Here is a 22009-nt window from a genome sequence, read left to right as displayed (position 1 = left end):
TTGACTTTTCTAAAGCATTTGACTCAGTGAATCACAAATTATTATGTTTGAAGCTTAAACACTATTTCGGCTTCAAAGACAGTGCGGTGAAGCTCATGCCCAGCTACCTTAGTGACAGAACGCAGAAGGTCAAGACCAGTAAATCAACATCTCAGTCTAGATACGTATACACTGGAGTTCCGCAAGGGTCTATCCTTGGTCCGCTTTTATTCAGTCTTTTTGTCAATGATGTTTTTAACGTTTGTCAGTATGTGAATGTCCATGCGTATGCTGATGATATACAATTGTACTTGTCCAGTCGTATTGGTCTCGTTGAAGATTTATGTTTCAAAATAAACAGTGATTTGTCTGCTATTTCTGTATAGGCTAATGATAACTCTTTATGTCTGAACGCGTCAAAGTCATATGTCTTACCTATATGTAATAGTGTTGTGCATGTTGACAATATCCCTAAATTGTGGATAGGTACAAGTTCCCTTACCTTTATGGATAAGGTAAAAAATTTTGGGTTATTCTCAACACAAAACTTACCTGTGCTGACCATATAAATAGGGTTGTGGGGAACATTTATGCTACATTGCGTAAGCTGAGAGTCTCTGCAACATTCACGCCAGAGAAAATGAGGCGCAAATTAGTTATCCAGCTAATTATGCATCTCATTACGTACTCTGAGGTGGTATACAGCAAACTCGACTCCACATCTTGCCATAAACTTAATGTGGCATTTAATAACGCCACGCGGTTTGTATATGGGATTGGCAGATATGACCATATCTCTGCATGGCGATCAAGGTTACTGGGATGTTGCCTTAATAGTTATTTGTCTGCTAGAAATTGCATATTTTTGTGCAAACTTACATTATTCAAGTCTTCTCCCTATCTGACAGAGAAGTTGATGCCAATAAGGTCTCGCAGACACAACAAATTCATCGTTCCAAAATTGAATTACCTACCATCATCTAGATTATTTTTCATTAACGCTGTTAAAGTGTGGAACTCATTACCCGACACTGTGAAGGCTGGACTTAACAGATCTAACTTCAGGGCACAAGTCTATAATTATTTTAAAAGTGTTTGATTGCATTAAAGTAGCGCATTACATTTCTCTTTACATTCTCTAATCCTTTTTTTCTTTTCCTACTGCTTTTTTCTTCTTCTTATTATTATAGTTAAGTTAAATTTATTGGATTGATTTGTAAATGAACTGGTGTAAAATTTAGATTAAGAAACTTGTATGTTAAAAACATTCCAGTTTTTTATAATATTGTTGAAGTACTATTAAAAGACCTTAGTCTTACTATGTACTATTTATTATATATAAATAAATAAATAAATAAATAAATAAATAAATAAAATATTGATGTATAGGCGTCATTTCTCATCTCCTGTGACGATAAGGCGCAAAAAGCGTTATTTATGACCGCGTCTTGCCTCGATGGCGGACGAGATGCTGAGTAGCAACTTGAAGGCGATTTTCCTCGATTTTTACGTTGAGCTCGTGATAACTCCCATTGAACGAAAGTGACTGAGAATCCGTTTGTGATCGCAATTTATTTTTTCCACCAATTCACGACTGGTTTGGCGACCGTTCTCCTTCAAAAGTGATTTGAGACGTTCTTCATCGAATGCAGAGGGTCTTTCGCTGCGGGACGTTTCAGCGACGTCAAAGTCCCCATTTTTGAGCTTTGCTATCATTTTCGTGCAGTAGACTTGCCTATGACAACTTCTCCATACACGTTGCAAATGTCCCGAGCTGCTTCGGCAGCTTTTTGACGTCGATAAAAAGCAAAGAAGAGCAGGTGTCGAAAATGTTCTTTTTTGCCTCCTGGGTATTCCATTTCTAGGCCTCAAAATAAATAAAAAATTAAATATTCCTAAAAATACAATTAACATAATTTTATAGAGCAAAACCTATTCCCAAACCCAATATTTAAATTTAATAGGGCTATAAAAATATGCACTGCGATAGCCTAGCGTAGTGCACTAGCCTGCTATCCCAGAGGTTGTGGGTTCGAATCCCACGTAAAGCACTTTTCCAAATTTAACTACTTTCCCTGGTTATAAAGAACAAAAAAAATCTCATTCCTCAAACCCAAAAACTTATCCTTTCCATCCCGCATTCTATGTCGTACAGCACCCAGATTTGGGCACTCACTCAGATAGTGAAAGACTATTTCCTTAGAGTCTTCTTCATGCCAGGTTTTACATCTATCGTTGTGCGGCCAACTCATCTTCTTGGCATGGTTTCCCAAAGGCCAGTGGCCGGTTATTGTTGAAGTAATTCTAAATATGTCTGTTTGTTTCTTTCTTAACAACTCGTCAGTTCTAGATTTGTTGAAATTGGGCCACGATTTGTTTAATTATTTCGTATATATCCGCGTTAGTACATCTGTTAACTGCCTGATCTCTCTTTTGCGCTCTCTTTGGGGACAGCCTATTTTTACCGCTTCGGATTCGTTATAGGATGCCGCCTGTCTTGCCAATTCATCAGATTTCTTATTTCCTTCTATGTTCCTATGGCCAGGTACCCAGCTAAACTTATAGTTACCAACTTGGTGCTTTATGCGCAAGATTTAGTGATTTTTTTCTGAACGCTTTTCCCATAGACAGTTAAAACTGTGAAATATTTAATGTTTGACCGTTGACGGAGAAATATTTATTTAATGGCTTAGAGTCACACTGGGTCTACTTCAGAAGGTTGGATTCAAGTTAAGACGCAGCTGCTCTGTTTTAAAAATATAGCAGTAAGCAATTCCGCTGCAGAGGTTATGCAAAATTCGTAAATGCATTGCTCCACATAAAAAACGGCTTAAAAAGAGAAAATAATTAGTGTGAAATATGACTTGCAGTCAATTTGGTGGCTATAAGTTGAAAGTGATGGCAGCCGCCGAAGCCGTATGGGTTGGAGCGTGACTACCGTTCGGGTGTGCGTAGGTTCGAGTCTCCATGGATGAAACAACAAAATGATAGCAAAACGTTTTTTCTAATAGCGGTCGCCCCTTGGTAGGCAATGGCAAGCCTCCGAGTGTAGTTCTGCAATGAAAAAGCTCTTCATAAAAAACCATTTGCCGTTCGGAGTTGGCTTAAAACTGTATGTAGGTCATTATGGAGCTACTTTGCATTCAGATACGGACCTTGATAAAGATGGAACAATAAGCGAAGACGAACAAATACTTAAAAATGCTAAAACACACAAAGCACCTGAAGAAAATAGAATACCTTATGTGCTACTAAAGGCTGCCTCAACAAGATTTATCATGAGGCTAACGAAAGTATACACCATCATCTTCGAGACCGGAAGAATCGACGAAGCATTTTTAAAACAATAGTTTTCCCAATCTTTAAAAAAGAAAATGCAAATATAGCAAATAATTATCGGGTAATATCCTTTATGAACTGTATCGCAAAAGTTTTAATGGGATTGATTAATGCAAGACATACAAACTGGATAGAAAACATCAACTTGCTCACTGAATTTCAAGCCAAAGTTTATACATACTTTGTGGATTTTAGAGCGGCTTTAGGCAGAGTACCCAGGAGGCCATTAATTTATAAGTTCGGCTGATGGGATTATCCAACAAAATAACAAATCTGATTAAAAATATTTATTCGAATACGAAAATAGCAGTTTCCACTGGAAGGGAAGTATCAGATTACTTTGAAACCGGTACAGGGGTAAAACAAGGTTGTCCGTTATCTCCATTGCTCTTCACATTATACCTGAATGATCTACATGACTATTTGAAAGTACGCCTTCTTCTATACCCTGATGATATTGTTCTCATGGCGGATAATCCTAATGTCTTGCAATCTATGAATAAAAAACTAGAGATATGTTGCACTGAGTGAAACATGGAAATAAATTTAATGAAATCTGAGATGATGGTCTTTAGAAAAGGTGGTCAACTATTTTTTTGTTTTTAGTTTTGTGAAAAATATACTGTTACGAAAAAATACTATTAAATTTAAAAAAAAATAGTTTTTTTAGTGTAGTCGAATGATTTTCCCTAGTTTTGATGCTTTTTTTAATTAAAAAGTTAGCAACGCTGACTAGATTTATACCCAAAAGGTGGTGAAGTTTTATAATCCACCCATAAGAAATGACTTCATAATCTTCACTTACAAATTTATAGAACTTTTCAGCGACGTCGATTTAATAATTAGTCCAAATATAGAAACGAGTACTCCTCAAAAACGCACTGGCGAAGCAAAGTGAACGCACGCCCATAAACATATTCAACTAATTAAGTGCTTTGTTTGACGAAAATTATATAATCATGGCTAAGTAAACTACGCAAATGAGCCTTGTTCGTATAAGAAAACTAAAGTAAATATGTAGACGTGTTTCTATAAATAGGCATGTAAACATGCGAGTTTGTGTTTGTACATTAGACGCATGTGATTTTCCGCAAAACCATCAAGAGGATGCCTTGTTGAGATTGTTGAAAGCAACAAAGTGAAGCAAGACAATCATAAAAGAGCATTTTTTGCTTTGGTAATGACAGTCGTGTCACGGCAGGATATATGCTGACAATGATGTGAAAGCGAAAAGTGGTGGGTAGGGTAGCTACAAAAGCGTAAAACTAAAAAAAAATCTGTTTTTGGGCGCAGCTGGAAAGACGAGAGCGCATAGCCAAAAGCGAAACTGACGTCAATGATATATAGCCGATTATAGCCGTTGCAGGGGCGTATGAGTTACTTCGTTTTTTTTCCTTTTGTAAATGTTGGGTAACAGATAAAGCAAATGTAGCGTAGCAGACAAATGGACAATAGGCTAATTAAAAGATAGAAGAACAAAGAGAAGAACAGAAGAAGAAGGAGAGGAAGAACAAGGGAAGAAGAAGAAGAGAAAGAGAAAAAGAAACCGTACGCGCGAGGTTATGCATGCATAGAATCAAACATGTAAAGGGTAGGTGAATGTACGCATATACAGGGTATAAAAAAAAAGAATCTCAGAAATTTAAGGAGGTAATAGGATGAAATGGCCTCGGTAGTCTAGCGTAAGTGTACTAGCCTGCCATCCCAGAAGTTTTGGGTTCGATTCCCAGGTAAAGCACGGTCCTCGCACTTTTCCAAATTTACCTACTTTCCCTGGTTATAAAGAACAGAAAAAATTTCATTCATCAAACCCAAAAACTTTTCCTTTCCATCCTAATCCCGCACAATAGTCTGCGCATTATTTGTGGATACTAATCAAAGCAAAAACAAAGAAAAACACACAGATATACTTTGCATCAGTGGCGCCAGCTAGCGGAAGCGGGCAACCGCGGTAATAGTGCAGACACACGAAATTTAGCGAAGTCCTCAACCACCTGTGCGCTCCTTCTGCAAGAAAAATTTGACACACAGATGGCGCTTCAAGCAGTAAGAACGCGTTATTCCTAAGCAACGGCAGGTGGGCATTCCTACTAATTAGGACTAGTAGCGGCAAGCTAATCACCTACCCTAGCAGAAAGCAAAAATAGATTTACGAAACCAACGCAGGACTAAGTCTTGTCGAGGCTCATGCTCACCAGTGGAAAGAACAAGGAAAAAACAAATTGGATGGAGCAAAAAGCTTTATTAATCAAGGGTCAAAAAACGAACGGTTTTGGAGGTGTGAAAAGTTACTATTGTTTTAGAACATTTTCTGCTTGCATATTGTTGTTGTTATGCTGTTATTGGTAGGTTGTTATACTAAACTATTTAGCAGGCCCTGCTAACCAACATACTGGTTGAATTTTGCACGCCATTCCTTGAATCAAAGGCATCCAATGTATTTGGTGCGTAACTAAGTTCTCGCTGTTTGTCAATAGATGCCGCCAGCAGTGTGAGCTAGTCGATTCTAACATAACCAAAACGTCATATACCAAGCTAAGACATATGGTAAACAAACTAGTCGACACATTAGTGATTTTGTTTTGGTATCATATACTTTTGGTTTTGTAAAAATGTCTGATTTTCTGCCGAATAATCGTCATTTGCGGGAAATGTTGATTTTCATTCGAAAAAAAACGGCGGCTGAAGCGCATCGAGAGCTATTTATCAAAAGTTTATGGAGAAACTACTTTAAGTGAAACAACGTGCCGAGATTCTTTCCTTCGCTTCAAAGATGGTGGTTTTAATGTTGACGACCGTCCGCGTGAAGGAAGGCCAACAACCTTCCAAAACGCTGAATTGGAGGCATTGCTCAATGAGGATCCGTGTCAAATGCAAGAAGAGCTTGCTTCAGTATAAGAAGTTACCCGCCAATCCATTTCCAAGCGATTGCATGCTTTGGGATTGATTCAGAAACAGGGGACTTGTGTTCCTTATGAGCTAAAACCAAGTCATCATCCCTTGGTTTGTCGCCTGTTAACAACTGCTCCAGCGGCAAAAAAGGAAGGGTCTTTCTGTATTGCATCGTGACGGGTGATAAAAAATGTATTCATTACAGCAATCCAAAGAAAAGAAAGTCATTGGTACTGCCCGGTCATGCTTCTATGTAGTTGCCTCGGCCGAATATTCACGCGGTGAAGGTTGTGCTATGTATTTGTTGGGACCAAGTTGGTGTTATTTACTATGAACTGTTAAAACCAAGTGAAACCATCCCACGACAGTCGGTTCTACGTAACCGGAACGACCCGGATTTATATCCGGCCAAAGATTGTCACTTCAGCAGCATTCCTCGTATATGCACGTTTTCGCTGCTACAACAACAACAACATCATTGGGGATCGGTATCGACTTCAATTGATGCGATGGAGCCGAGCACTGCGCGAAAACCTACCGCAATACGCGGGGAGGTATGAAAAAGTGATTCTACAAAATGACAACGCTCGGCCTCATGTAGCCAACCCCGTTAAAACCTATCTGGAAGCAGTGAAATGACAGTGATATTGCGCCGTCCGATTATTACATGAAATGGCTTGATCCGTGGATAGCCTCAAAAGATGAACAGTTTTACCGTGACGGTACACGAGATCTACTAGAAAGATTAGAAAAAGTATTAGCCAGCGATGGGCAATACTTTCAATGATTCAGTTGTAACTATTTTTTCAGAATAAAGTTTTTTCATCAAAAAAACAGCGAGAACTTAGTTGCGCACCTAATAGTTCCAGCATTACGGACTACAGCTCATTTTTCGATTGCCGTTAAAGAGCATTTATGCAAAATCTCTCCAAGCAAATGGGCAGCACGGGCCGAACCTGTATTACGGCCTACAGGATCGTCTGATTTAAGGTCTCTAAATTTCTTTTTTTTTTAATATTTGGAAAAATTGTCTTGGTATGCCTTTAAATAGCCTTGAGGAGCAGAAGCTATGAATGAATCGAAAATGTCAACAAAATCACTCAGAGTTTTCAGAAAGTAATTGCAAGGTTGGCACTTGATATCTTCTTTAACCTTTTCAATATTTTTTAACACCTCCGTAAGAAATATACCGCCTACGTCTGCTTTATCTGCGGAAACTGCTTTCATTCCAAAGTTTGTATTAAATTTGTCATACAAAAGGCAGCCCATAAATGTTTGGTGAGCTTCAAAATACAGATCCTTTTTATGAATTTTTTTTATTAAGTGGCGTTCCATTCACCTACACGGAAGTAGTCACCATAAAGCAGTAAAAATTTTATGTACGAGCCACATATGCCATATATAAAAAAATACCGCTATTTATAAAAATGAAAACTTTTTTCACTCGAAAACTCAAAGCAAGCGCAACTTAAGCCGTATCCACACATTACAAAGCAAAAGAAGCTATAAGAAAAAGTGTTTATGTTTACTTACCTCCGTTCGTCTCTCTTAGTGACTACACAAATTACTCAATAATACTTCAGAAAAGCGCCAATCACCACTCATGTCCAATGACAGACAGCTGGTGGCGCTGTCAAACTGTTATCAGTACACAGTAATTTTACCGTTGAGAGAAAAAGCACACATTTGGCAGTCGCAACACAACAAAGGTGGATAAGCTTAACGCTGTGTACGCTGTCATACGCATTTACGCACACACACACACACACAGGAGTGGTACATTGGTGTGGGTGTTGCAGCACTCCCACAGGCAAATATACTCATAAACGCTTTTCAAAACCTTTATCAGCAACGAACACTCAGCGAAGCGATGAAGCCACAATAGCCACGTCACATCGTCGGTACTTCTTGTTGGACATTTTCAGTCCTGAAGGGTTGCCGAAATTTGCTTTCAGTGCCACACAAACGCTTACACGTGAAAAACAAAAACAAATGGAAAGCGTTAAGACAACAATACAACAGCAGCATCACTGAGCAAGCATTCATATGAGAATTTCCATGAGCGCGCACGTCCATTTTTTTCAGCCATGTGCGTAGGTGTCGAATTGAGGCTTTCACTTTGTGTGCGACACACAAAAAGTGAATATGGCGCAGAGGGGAACTGGGTGTTGAAAGGGGTAAGCTCAGTTAACTTGAACATTTTAGTCTGTCATTGTTGCGGTTTCTTCCGCTGATGCCTTGGCTGTCTTCGTATTGCGTCTTTCATGCTGTGGCAGGCGTGGGATTAAGCGGCGCGTAGTCGTTTGTAACTTTGAGCTTTACACGCGCGAGTATACGCTTTTAATTGCGTCGTGCGTTGTGCAATATTTCAAAGGTGCGTTAGATAACACTTTCTGCCGCCTTTACTTAAGCCAAATTGATGTGGGATTGTATTAGTTTTTTTGGTGGTTGCTTTTTTCTTTTGTATTTTTGCTGTTTCTTTCTGGTTTTTTCTGTATTTTTTCTGTTTTCTCTGTTTTCTTCACTATTTTTTTAAGCTTGGAAATTGCGCCGATTGATGTGTGGCATCGTCAGAAAACCAAAATGCAATACACTTTACTGCATGTGGCATTACATCCAAACCAATTTAAGAACATTTTTTTTAGTTGTGTGAATTTAAAACAAATATTTTATGTTAAGTTCACAGCTCTAAGAATTGTAATTGTATGTAAAATCTGTTACTCAGTACGAAAATCCACATTTTTTCTGTTATACAGCTTTCAAGCTATCGCCAAATAGCGGTTTTGAATTGGTAAAAAAAAGCAAATCATAAAATTTTCTACTATCTGGAGAATCCGTCAACCGATCAAAACAAGTGATACTCCAAATTCAAATTAAAGGCAAATAAATTTCCTATATTATATTTCGATCGAACTTGATTATTTATTAAAGTGAAACGAAGAAAAAATTAACAAAATTGCAAAACAAATATATAAAATATAATTTTTAAATATTTAAGAAGTAAAAGAAATATTTTTTTTATTATTTCTCTTCTTTAACTTTTATTGGAACATAGGACTTCGTAATTTGATACTAGAAAAATTTGTCATTTAACCTATCAGAAACTAGTGTTGTCACACACATAATTTTTCTGTGTTGGCCATTTGTTAAATTTTACCTTTCTTTCTTTTTTCACTTCTTTCGGGAACATAGGGCCTCGAAAAGAATCGTCTAGCGTAAGTTTCGTTAATCTTTTTGATATCTGACAGGGTGGCTGATTAGCCGCTACCAGTCCTAAATAGTGGAAATGCCCAACTGTCGTTGCTTAGGAATAACGTATTTGCTTACTGCTTGAAGCGCCATCTGTGTTTCACATTTTTCTGCCAGAAGGATCGCACAGATGATTGACGACATCTCTAAATTTGGTGTCTATGCGCTATTACCGCGGTTGCCCGCTTCCCCTTGCTGGCGCCACTGATGCAATGTGTAACTGTGTGTTTTTCGTTTTGTTTTTTGGAAACAGGGGAAGTAGGTAAATTTGGAAAAGTGCGAGGACCGGGCTTCACGTGGGATTCGAACCCACAGCCTCTGGGATGGCAGGCACTTACGCTAGACTACCGAGGCCGTCGTAAAATTTACCTAAGTATGACTAAAGTCCAGCAAAAAGTGTAGCATCGTCAAAAACCAAATACAATACAATTTGCAGGATGTGGCATTTCATCAAGAATAAAACAGGAAAATTTCTTACTTATTTACTTATGTGGTGCTAGAATCGTTTGTTGGTTTTGGCTGAATCAAAAAATGCGTGCCAATTGTTTCTGTCCTGCGCTATTTAGAAATATCGAGCTCTGACAGGTCTTGCAGCACTTGGTTCTTCCAAAGAAAAAGTGGCCTTACCTTCCTCGTCCTTCTTTTGATTTTCTTTCATAAAATTTGAGAATTTAATAAAATTTTCGGTTCATGTTCCTGTCGCCTATAGCATCTCAAGCTCTTCGGGCTCACGTCTTTCCACATCCCGTTTTTTACACCTAAAAATACGCCTCTCTTTCCTCCTAAACTGACGATATCGCTCCGTCTTGGAGCGCTTAAAGCTTGGAGGCTCGCTGCTCACATTTATTCACTACGGTCAGATGTCCGGGGCGCCGCACGGAGGCAGTGTGTCAACCTGACACGAGAAAGTAACGAAGATGGTTTGTGACATTTGTTATGTTAAGTATAATGACACGCTTGGCTTTGGAAAAATTCAATTTTAATACCAAACTCGGTTGCAGGTAACTCTCTATTCTTTATTCTTTATTCATCATACGACATAATAGAGAATATATCTCCCTGAATAGCGCAGCTGCGATCTTAACGTACAAGAGCAAACAATTCCTGGGCTATGCTGATGATATCGACATCCTCAGTCTCAGGAACCGTGCTGTTGTTCCGAAGGTTAGCAAGACCAAAATAGGTCTCTTCATTTCTTGAGTTATGTTGTAGTCCTCCATATCTTATCTGAAAAAGAGCAAAAAGAAAAATATTAGTTTCGGGAAGTTATAGCCCTGTACAATTATACTATGCACAGGGTTGCCATTTAAAGTACTTGGAAGTTAGGGTTTTGACCACTAAATCAAGTAATTTTTTCCACAGCGCCACGACCTTAAAATCGAGAAGTTGGAAAGGAAAGTGTCATGAATCGGTTATCAGTTATCGGTTAAAGCCCCTCAACTGTGATGAACAACCCTTTGCTTAGGACGTGGAGCACTCATATGACATATTGGAAATGGGTGCGGAATTATGTATGGACGGTTGAACGAAGCAAGCTTCAAAAAACAAGCAGAAGCGCTTTTAATGAGGCCAAGAAAACACGTCTCGCAGAAGACTGGAAAGGCTATAAAGATGATCTGAGAATCTAAAAGAAAGAAATCAGAACCTTTGGGCATGGAAATCTTGGAAATCCTTTTGCGAAGAGCTTGAGGAGGCAACTGAGACCTCCAGACTTCAAAAGATACTAGCAGGAAATCCCCAAAAATTAGGAACTGCTACAGAAAAGTTATGGTACTTTCCCTACAACCAGCAAAAAGTCTTTAACACTCATTTTCCAGGCTGCTCAGACATTACTGGGCATGACATGGAAGACACAGTGCACTGTCGTGAAATCAGAATAGACGCTATATCTGAGGACCGACTCTTATGGGCGATTGAAAGTCTCAAACCTTTTAAATCACCCGGTCTACATGGTATTTATCCAGTGGAACTGCAGAAAGTCGCTGGATATCTAACTCACTGGCTACTAGCAACCTTCAGAGGTTGCTTTCTTTGCGATCATATACCTCTTCTTTCCTACGGAAAACTTTGGAGAGGTTGATAGAATTTCACTCAAACCTAACTATAGATAAAAATCTTATCTCTACGTCACAACATGCCTACACGAAAGGGAAATCGGTGGAGACAGCTCTACATAACTTTATTTACATAGCAGAGAGTTCATTGCACAAACAGGAATTTACTTTAGCTGGTTTTCTTGATATTTAAGGTTCCTTTAACAATGTTGAAGGGGCAGGCAATCATTGCAGCACTCACTCATCTTTGGGGTAGAACCGGGCTTGGTAGACTTCATTGACAAAATGCTATATATCAGAATCATTGAAGCGAATCTAGGAGAATCGGCGCTCAAGAGATTGGTGAGTAGAGGTACACCGCAAGGTGGACTCCTCTCACCGTTTTCATGGAACGCAGTTGTAAATAAGCTTCTGTTAATACTGGAATCGATGGGCAGTAAGGTGATAGCTTACCCCGATGATAGAAAGAGTTAGGAAAGCGAACCTAGCTTCTTATGCGTGTAAGAGAGCTTTAGGTAAGACCTGGGGAATTAAACCTAAGGTTGCTAATTGGCTTAATACTGCTGTCGTCAGACCCATTCTTCTATATGGAAATGTTATCTGGTGGTGTGCTATGCAAGAGAAAATCTGCACTGGTTGTTTCCATTTCTAAAAAAGTTCGGTTCCTTTCGGAAGAGAGGGCATATTCAAGTGTATATCAATATCTTTTTCAAATTATTTTGGAGGCATAAAACTGGTTAACACATGATAACAGCTGCAATTTTTCCCATTGATTATGGATGGTAGCTAAAATATATTACAATTACACGAAGCTGCACAACGCACAAATGAACAAAATTATGCTTTTATATCGAATGACTTCACGATTTCTTATTTGCTAAGAGCTTTGAAATAATACATTTCATTTCTAATTTATCTCTCATTTTTCATTGCAGGCTGTCAATTTGTGCGGACGCTTTGCCTTCAGGGTAGCGAAGTCTGTTTTGATGGTAAGCTAAGTTTTTAATATAAATATAAAAAATATATAAATTAACCGATATTTCTTCTTAGAAACAATAGAGAAAAATAGAATTAATCTAATAGAATTTGAATACACTCCCTTTTTTGTGACATTCGCATACTTTCATATTAAAACTATTAAGGCTTGTCCCGATCACGGCAATGGCTTTAAGGATCTACTTACCTAGATTCCTTTCATCCTAACAGTTTTAGCAGAATAATTCAGTCCATAGTGTGATAATAATGCAGACGGAATCCAAACTCAAATTCGCTTCGATTTGATTTCTGCCTCACAGAATCACGCTTTATGGGGCTCCAGTATGTATTTTATTGGATTGTGCCGCCGATCTCATATCAGATACCTCCGAACCTATGATATGCACATTTATCCGTCTGCAAATCCTGTAGCTTCTGTGGGAACCTTTTGTGGCCACAATGAAAACTCCTATTCGTATACTGGGTATTGTGGCTAGGGAATGGTGGATGGTGCCTGTTGCGAGACATTATGCAGAAAAAGGGTACTGAGTAAAGCTCTATTTGGTATTATTAGATTTAGATATTTAGATTCAGCTTTTTGTATAATACAAATGAACGAGTTTTCCTTCTGGTGACGCCTGCAAAGTCTCTTTAATATAATTTGTGTGTTAGAGTAATAAAACGGGTAACGAGTTTTTTATATTAAATGGCAACATAAAATAATCAACACATTAGCCAACTAAATAAATACTAAAATAGCGTAAGGTTTTCGTTTATCAAGCACAGATCCATTTCACAGAAATTTGCGGCATAGGATGACTAGGAAGAACTACTACATACTTCGAAGGGTATCCGTATTTAGTCAGACAGCCACGCCTCCCTATGTGCCTCAGCCAAACCGCTTCACCATTCTCAATACCTTGGCGCCAAGAAGCATCGTCTTGTGGGTCTGGATACCAGCACATGATGGTATCGACGGTAACGAACAGGCAGACTGCCTATATCAAAATTCGGTGGACCAGAACCTATCTTCGGGCTTACCAAAACCCTAAAAGACAGCAAAACAATTAACGCTCCCTTTTAGAGAAGCGTCAAGTTGGCTCTTAAATCGCGTTAAACAGACCCTACAAACTCCCATTTGATAGTATACGAGACTATGTTGTCTTCGTTATCATTTCAGGAAACTAGAATTAGTAGTAGGACCTGTCGTTTTTGGAAGCTGAGTGGCGGGACACCAGAACGCATCCACCTCTCACTAGAGAAAAACTCAGATATTCATGTGATATGACTCCGAATCATTTGGTAATGTGGAACAAAAAAGCACGAGGCAGTGCCCAAATTCATAAGAAGCCTTCAATTAGAGCGCTTATTATTCTTTATTATAACTAACTGGGTTTTGTTCGACCTGTGGAAGTATTAGATAAATCTATTGCAATGAGACCTGAATCACAGAGTAAAACAAGCGTAATTTGTTGTTCCAAAATTTGTGTTCCAAAAATAGTGGCTAGTCTATAAATTTTTTTGAATGGACTATAGATTTATATTAGATGCGGCCGTCGTAGCCGAATGAGTTGGTGCGTGATTACCATTCGGAATTCACAGAAAGAGCGTAAGTTCGAATCTCGGTGAAACACCAAAATTAAGAAAAACATTTTTCTAATAGCTGTCGCCCCTCGGCAGGCAATGGCAAACCTCGGAGTGTATTTTTGTCATGAAAAAGCTCGTCATAAAAAGTATCTGCTGTCCGAAGTCGCCTTGAAACTTTAGGTACCTACATTTGTGGATTAATATCAAGGCGCACACCACAAATAGGAGAAGGAAAACACCCCAAAAAGGGGGTGTGCGCCAATTATAATAATCATAATAATAGTAATAATAAAAGCCGTCGTATATTATTAAAAATATTTAGTCATATTTTTAATTTAATTCTCTTAAACAGATAAAATATTTGGAAAATGTATACCAACGACCGGCGTCGATGTGGAGGATATAGAAAAGTAAGCATCTTCTTTCATTCATTTCCCTTCATTCACTTTCTTTAAGCAATTCTCCTTCTCTCTCCCTTATTGCTTACACTTTATGTGATTACTCGTCTTCTGTCTTTCCAAAAACAAATAAAATTAAATTGTTGTCCCCTTTCCGATCTCGCAGAACACCTCTCACGGAGGAGCAATCTCGCACCCTCGCCACAATGCTGGAAGAATTGCAGGGCGCCGGACTTGGTTGGGATCATCCCTACGTACAATGTCGCATTCAAGGCACTCTTTATTCACTCCAAAAACAGACTCAGCTACCCCCGAACCTTTGCGCCAACCTGGCACCCACGCCAACCGATTTCGATCCCGCTGGCGCTATGGCTTTCGTACGCTTCACTCCACCTGAAGAGGATTATGTTGACGAACGGTATTTCTATCCGCCACTAAAAAAACAGCAGCCGGTTAAGGAAGGCAACAGTCTCAACACTATTCTACATGAATTGCAGTTGCAGGACCGTCAACTTCGTCATGATCCGCTCGAACTGGCACATTTCGGTAAATTGGACGCACAGGATCAACCCCAAATGGATCCGAATGTATTGGACACCTTCTTGGAGAACGAGCGAGCGCGCATACAACGTGAACAAATGGAGCGCGCAGCAGAAATTGAGGCAGCACAAGCGAATGAGGCGCGCAACCGCTTGGAACTCTATCAAATGTTAGCCGCATCTGAACCGGATCCGCAGCCGTATCAACGTAATCCGAGTAGCGCAATTGAAAAACTTGAACAGGTGGTTGAGCGCGAACGTGAAGTGGCGGCAAAGGCACCACCACCGGTTTATGTGCCGGATGAGCTATCGAATGATTCCAACGAATTATACTTTCCGGAACATTTTGCTTCTTTCAAACGCACCTCAAGCAAGCACGCAGACAGAGTTAAAGGCAGGCCAGTGCAGCGCTCATTCTTCCGCGAATTGGCCGCCGAGCAAGGTTTGGAGCAAGAACCTTTGGTGAATCATGATTTCAGTGAAAATGCGATCGATGAATCCGATCCGATGTTTTTGCCCACATACAAACGCAACAACGCAGATGATTATGCCAGTGACTCCGAACGCAAACAAATGGCTTTCGAGGATAGTCTCATACGCAATTCTTTGACACCCTTCGAAGAAGAAGCGATGCTCTCCTCGAATACTTATGCTCGTAATGCGCAAAAACCACGACCCGTTTTTACGGAAGGTGGATTAGTATATGTGCCCGAGGATGAGGAGGAAGTACGCAAGGCCAAGGCACGTGAAATACTGGCCAGCATGTTCGGGTTTACGAGGCATGAACGTTTGGATGTAAAGAAACCAGGGCCATTGATCGGACCGCCGCCCAATGCCGTAGAGCCAGCGGGAAAGCAGAATGACACCGAAAGCGTGAAGGCGGGGAACAAGGAGGTTTTACCAGCGCATATTAAAGGCAGTAAGGAGGGTAGCAAGAAGAAGAAGGTGCTGAAGGATCATTCCGATGAAGATCATGCTCCGCACACTGTCGACACCGAATATGCGCATGTGTTCGTCAAGAACCCGTAAGTGAATTAAAAGAGAAGAAATAAAGCAGACTTACATTTTAGAATAACTAATCATACAATTCAACACCGCCCCAACCTTTTTTTGGTTATTTCAGTATCGATAGCTGGAGTGACGGTGTGCGCATCATGAACGAATTGGCCAACATACTACATATGCAAGGATACTTTACCTATTTAACGTAAGTCACAACACACCGCATCTTCGTCCACTTACCATAAAACTATACCATATTTGCATTTCTCCCCAACAGCGTTCAACCGCACGAAGTCTCTTTCCGGGTGGACTCAAATAACCCCGAACACAAGACCGCCGCCGATATTGCACGCATCATTAACGACAATCGCGGCGTAAAGAACAACATCTTGCGCCGCCTGGGCTTCACAGTGCTCCATGCTGGCGTTGGCGATAAGATCAAAGACGATTCGGATGTAGTTTCGGCGTCACGCATTCAGCTCGCCGAGCAAGGGCCCGATGTGACACACATTATGGCTTACATGTTTGCTGGTGCCGGCGCTGCAGCTGTGATTGTTATCTTTGTTACACTGATACTGATTAAGCGACATGACAAGAAACGTGACAAGTTGAGTGGACTCCATTCGGGCATTAGTGGCGCAGAGAGTTGCAGCAAAGACTATCAAGATTTGTGTCGTGTACGCATGGCTGGCAAGGGCAGTGCCCCCGAGCCGGTAGCCAGTGGTCGTATAACATCGTTGAGTAAGGAAAATGATCGGCCACCATCATCGCGCTCAAGCACTTCATCATGGAGTGAGGAACCGGCGCTAACCAACATGGATATATCGACCGGTCATATGGTGTTGGTGAGTTGGGAAAGCAACAAATGAGTGTAGAGCTTTCACATTTTAACATTTGATTTCTCTTTCCCCTCTTCTTCTAGTCTTACATGGAGGATCATTTGCGCAACAAGGGACGTTTGCAGCGAGAATGGGAGGCATTGTGCCGTTATGAAGCCGAACCGAGTGCACGTGATGCAGCACAACAACCGCAATGCGCTAATTTGAATCGACCAGGTGCTCCGCTACCATATGATCACTCACGAGTCGTGCTCAATCACTTGGCCAACGCTGAGGGTTTGGATTACATCAATGCATCGACAATTGTAAGCAATGGAAGATCTTTTTTAGAGTCACACCTTGAATTAGTTTGTTTGTTTATTAACACAAAACCCCTGCACGGAAGGGGGTATTAAAATTTCCATAGAAGTAGCGAGACTGATATAACTCTTTCGACCTACAGCTTACAGAGTATTCAGTCATCCTATCTTATACACTACATCACTTACCTCATAAGAGCAATTGGCCTTAAGTAAATTCAGTGTTTTCGTGCCAAGAAGGAGGTTATGGTATTAGCTTCTTCTTCTCCATTGACACGATAACTACGTACGCGATTTTGGTCGAGTTGCACAAATCGCGCCAGTTGTTTCTTTATCGTGCTAACCGACGCTAGTTGGACACACCAAGTGAAGCGAAGTCCTTCTCTACCTGAGCTTTTGAACCTAGAGGAGGACTTCATTTTCCTCCCCCAGCTGTTACCGCATTGAATACTTTCAGTGCCGGTGCGTTTTTATCCATTCGGAAGACATGACTCAACCAACGAAGCAGCTGGATCTTTATTCCCTGCGCTAAGTCTATTTCGTCGTAACGCTCATACAGCTCATTATACTCGCCGTCGCCAACGTAAGTCTTTCTCTCAAACATTCCAAGTGACGTCGTATCGGATATTGTCATCGTCCAAGCTTCTGCGCCTTACGTTAGGACGGGTATGATGAGAGCTTCATAGAGTGTTAGTTTTGTTCGTTGAGAGCGGACTTTACTACTCAATTTCCTACTTAGTTCAAAGTAGCACTTGTTGGCAAGAGAGATTCTACGTTGGATTTCAAGGTGTTAATGCGAATGCGTCGACTGTTTGTTTGGTTAAAGGAGGTACTTCGTTTTGTCCTCATTCACCACCAGACCCATTCACTTTGCTTCTTTAACCAGTTTGGAAAAGGCAGAACTAACAGCGCGGTTGTTAAGGCCGATGATGTCAATATCATCCGCATACGCCAACTATTGTACGCTTTTATAAAATATTGTGCCTGAGTGACTGAGCCGCATATCACACAGTCTTTTCCAGCAACAAATTGAATAAGTCACACGACAGCGAGTCACCCTGTCTGAAACCGTGTTTGCTATCAAACGGCTCGGAGAGGTCCTTCCCCATTCTGACGGCGCTGCTGGTATTGAGCAGCATTATTTTGCATTGTCGTATTAGTTTTGAGGGAATACCAAATTCAAACATCACGGCATATCGGCAACTCCTATTCATGCTGTCGAACGCTGCTTTGAAATCAACAGAAAGATAGCGTGTGCCGATTCTCCTTTCTTGGGTCTGTTCCAAGACTTGGCGCATTAAGAATATCTGATCAATGCGAAACTAATATTTACATTAGATGTTATCAGCTGCATTGGCGATGTCAATCAGCCGTTCTTGGATGCGCGAATCACATACTTTTGGTTGTGGTGTGTCGTTTTATACTTATTAATTAACACGAAACCATTGCTCAACTAGCGCCGAAAAACTGAGTTACATGTAGGCGGAGCTTCGAGACCAGACGAGGCAGCCACATAAATATATTCGCAATCTATAAATAATGGAATTTCTTAAATTTTTTTAATAATATATATATATATATATAATTGGCGCGTACACCCTTTTCGGGTGTTTGCCCAAGCTCCTCCTCCTATTTGTGGTGTGCGTCTTGATGTTGTTCCACAAATGGAGGGACCTACAGTTTCAAGCCGACTCCGAACGGCAGATATTTTTATGAGGACCTTTTTTATGGCAGAAATACACTCGGAGGTTTGCCATTGCCTGCCGTGGGGCAACCGCTATTAGAAAAAAGTTTTTCTTAATTTTGGTGTTTCACCGAGATTCGAACCAACGTTCTCTCTGTGAATTCCGAGTAATCACGCACCAACCCATTCGGGTACGGTGGCCGAATAATAATAATGCCTTAAGGAAATCCGCAAAATGCGCTATAAATATTTTTCGTCACCATAATCCCAATTATGATATATAATTTTCTTATACTATTCATTCAGCTTCTCTCTCACATATATGTCTTATACTCACACACTCTCTTTCTCCTTCATTTCCAGACCGACCATGATCCACGCGCACCAGCTTACGTCGCCGCCCAAGGACCACTACCGACGACTCTGGCACACTTCTGGCAAATGATTTGGGAACAAGGCGCTGTCGTCATTGTATCGCTGTGTCGCCTGCAAGAAAACGGTGAGATCGCGTGCGCACGCTACTGGCCTGAAGAGGGCGCCGAGGTTTATCACATTTATGAGGTGAGTGCTGACAGTTCATATGCAGCCAAGGCAGGCTTTGTTTTATTTCTATGCCATTTATTTACAATTTTAAGGTTCACTTGGTGAGCGAGCATATATGGTGTGATGACTACCTCGTACGCTCCTTCTATCTGAAGAATTTGCGTACCAGCGAGACGCGCACAGTAACACAATTCCACTTCCTCTCCTGGCCACAGGGGGGCGTGCCAACGCAAGCTAAAGCATTGCTGGACTTCCGAAGGTAAGAGAAAACTTGCAAATAGTGAAAGAAGAAAAAGAAAGAATAAAAAAACTTAAAAGAATATTAAAAAAACTTAATTGAATATGAACTGAAAAGAGAAAGGGAAAAAGGGTAAAGATGGGAAAAATAGAGTTAGAGATCGGGGAAAGTAAAAAGAATGAGGCAAGCAAGCGCTGAAGAGTCCCTTATGTTTCTCACCATTTCAAATTTTTAATTTCAGAAAAGTGAACAAGTCCTATCGCGGCCGCTCCTGCCCGATTGTGGTGCACGGTAGCGCTGGTGCTGGCCGCACCGGTGCCTACATACTGCTCGATCTTGTGCTCGGACGCATGAATAAGGGCGCACGTGAAATCGATATCGCCGCCACGTTGGAACATTTACGCGATCAACGCGCCGGATTAGTGGCCACGCGCCAACAATTCGAATTCGTGCTAATGGCTGTGGCCGAAGAGGTGCATGCAATTTTGAAGGCGCTGCCAGCAAATCAATCGAATGAAAAGCGCGAACTGGAGGCAAAAGAAACAACAACAGGCACCTTGAAAGAGGAAGAAGCGGGCAGTGAGGAGGTGGTACCAACAACATCCAAATCTGCTGCCAAATCAACCACGGCGGCGGCAGCGGCGTCGGCAACGGCAGGCACAAAAGAAAAGGAGCAGCAACAAAAGGGAAGTGAGAAGAGTGAGAAAGAGCGAGGCAAAACGGAGGTAAAGGAGTCGAAAACCGCACCAACAGCAGCGACTGCGACGCCAACGAAGAGTGCAACGGCAGCGGTGGCGGTGAAGAAAAAGTAAGCGAAGGCGGCGGTGTAGTGTTGAACGCGCGTATAAAATAAGCGCGCGAGAGCGGTTGGTTTTTTTTTTGTCAGTTATTCAAACGATTTTTTTAACTAACTTTTTTAAAAAGTTAAACTTAACAAAAACTTAAACAAGTTAAAAAAATATTATTTCAAGGCACGTAGTAAGTTGGCGAGTTCGAAACAGGCTAAATTTGGGAGGCAAGAAGCAGGCTTAATTTTTTTTTTGAGGACAAAATTAAAAAAAAAAATTTAAAAAGTTTTTAGTTACAAAAATATTTTTCAAAACTAGCATAGAGAATTTAATTAATTTAAAAACGTGTAATTTTCATTGCATTGCTATGCTTTTTGCATACGACGCATAAAAATATTGAAATGCCAATTCACACAATCACTTTTGGCACTTGACTTCGTTCAGTGGGGCGCGCATGCGTTGCATTTTGCTTTTCCATTAACGCGTCGCCGCTTCAATATATCAAACCAATCCAGCCCATTGAAGCGGTGCGTCTTATAATAGTAAATTGCGCATGCGCGACAAGCAAATCAGAACAACACACACAACCAAAATATATGTAGTTTTAGACAGCATGCAAAGACAAACAATTATTTATGCAACTTAAGCGAAAACATAAGAATATATTTGAAAAAAAAAATGGAAAATGGAAAATTATCGTATTAAATGTTTATTTCAAGTGAAAAAAAGACATGAATTAATTATATACCACAACTAAATATGCTATTATGCAAGTAAGTAAAGAAAGTATTATCGATGTGCATTGAAATCTATTTGAAATAACCGCGTATACATGTACAACAACAATAAATACACAACTATCCGCATATACATACATATACAATATTTGAAGAGACGCTTCGATTGAAAAATTACAAAAAAAAAATTAAATGGAAAAAACGAAGCATACATATAGGCCGTAAAAATGGTTTGAATTAAAATTTTTTCATTCGCCCCACAAGCCAGCAAACAGCAGCAAATAATTGATAAATTATATGCAAAAACAATAAAAGCAGCTTTGAAAGCTCAGCGCATTCTGCTACCACCACCACCACCACCACGACACCTCCACTTAACACTTCTTGGTAGCAAATTTTAATCAAATGAACATTTTAAAGGAAACTTTTATAGATATACATATTTATGTTTTTTGAATGTTCCTACAACAACTATTTGTGTTAGTTTTAAATTATGGCAAATTTAATTGTGATGTGCAAAATATTTTAAAATATATAAACATACATACTTATATATGTTTGAATGTCTTACCAAACAAATTACCTACGACTATACATACATACGATAAATACATATACCATATATCCATATATATCAGTGTAATGTGTACCTAAAGATAAATAATCAAATAAATCAACTTCGCAAATTTATGTGCAAAATCATATATTTACAATGTATTAAATGCGTACTATCAAACATAAGCATACATATTTACAAACGCTAAGTAATGACATTTAAATACATATATACCTATGCATATATATACATAAATATATATTATATATTTACATTAATTGAAAAAGAAATCCCACATTATGTACTTATAT

At 39.9% G+C, this 22009-nt stretch overlaps 1 protein-coding gene across 1 annotated transcript; it reads left to right on the top strand.

Annotated features, from left to right (window-relative positions):
• Positions 1 to 12441: 12441 nt before the first annotated feature.
• Positions 12442 to 21042, top strand: LOC129248946 (receptor-type tyrosine-protein phosphatase-like N; the record flags this gene model as incomplete). Its single annotated transcript, XM_054888554.1, has 9 exons — positions 12442 to 12502; positions 14428 to 14485; positions 14640 to 16037; positions 16136 to 16219; positions 16292 to 16859; positions 16937 to 17158; positions 19200 to 19397; positions 19472 to 19638; positions 19859 to 21042. Coding segments are annotated over 9 exons (3327 nt in total), but the record flags the coding sequence as incomplete, so codon positions are not given.
• Positions 21043 to 22009: the final 967 nt, after the last annotated feature.

This window comes from Anastrepha obliqua, chromosome 5 (genome assembly GCF_027943255.1).
Source record: "Anastrepha obliqua isolate idAnaObli1 chromosome 5, idAnaObli1_1.0, whole genome shotgun sequence".
In the NCBI taxonomy this organism is placed as follows: domain Eukaryota; kingdom Metazoa; phylum Arthropoda; class Insecta; order Diptera; family Tephritidae; genus Anastrepha; species Anastrepha obliqua.
The sequence above is the reverse complement of the archived record's forward strand: the minus strand, read 5'-3'. Positions and strand labels throughout refer to the sequence as shown.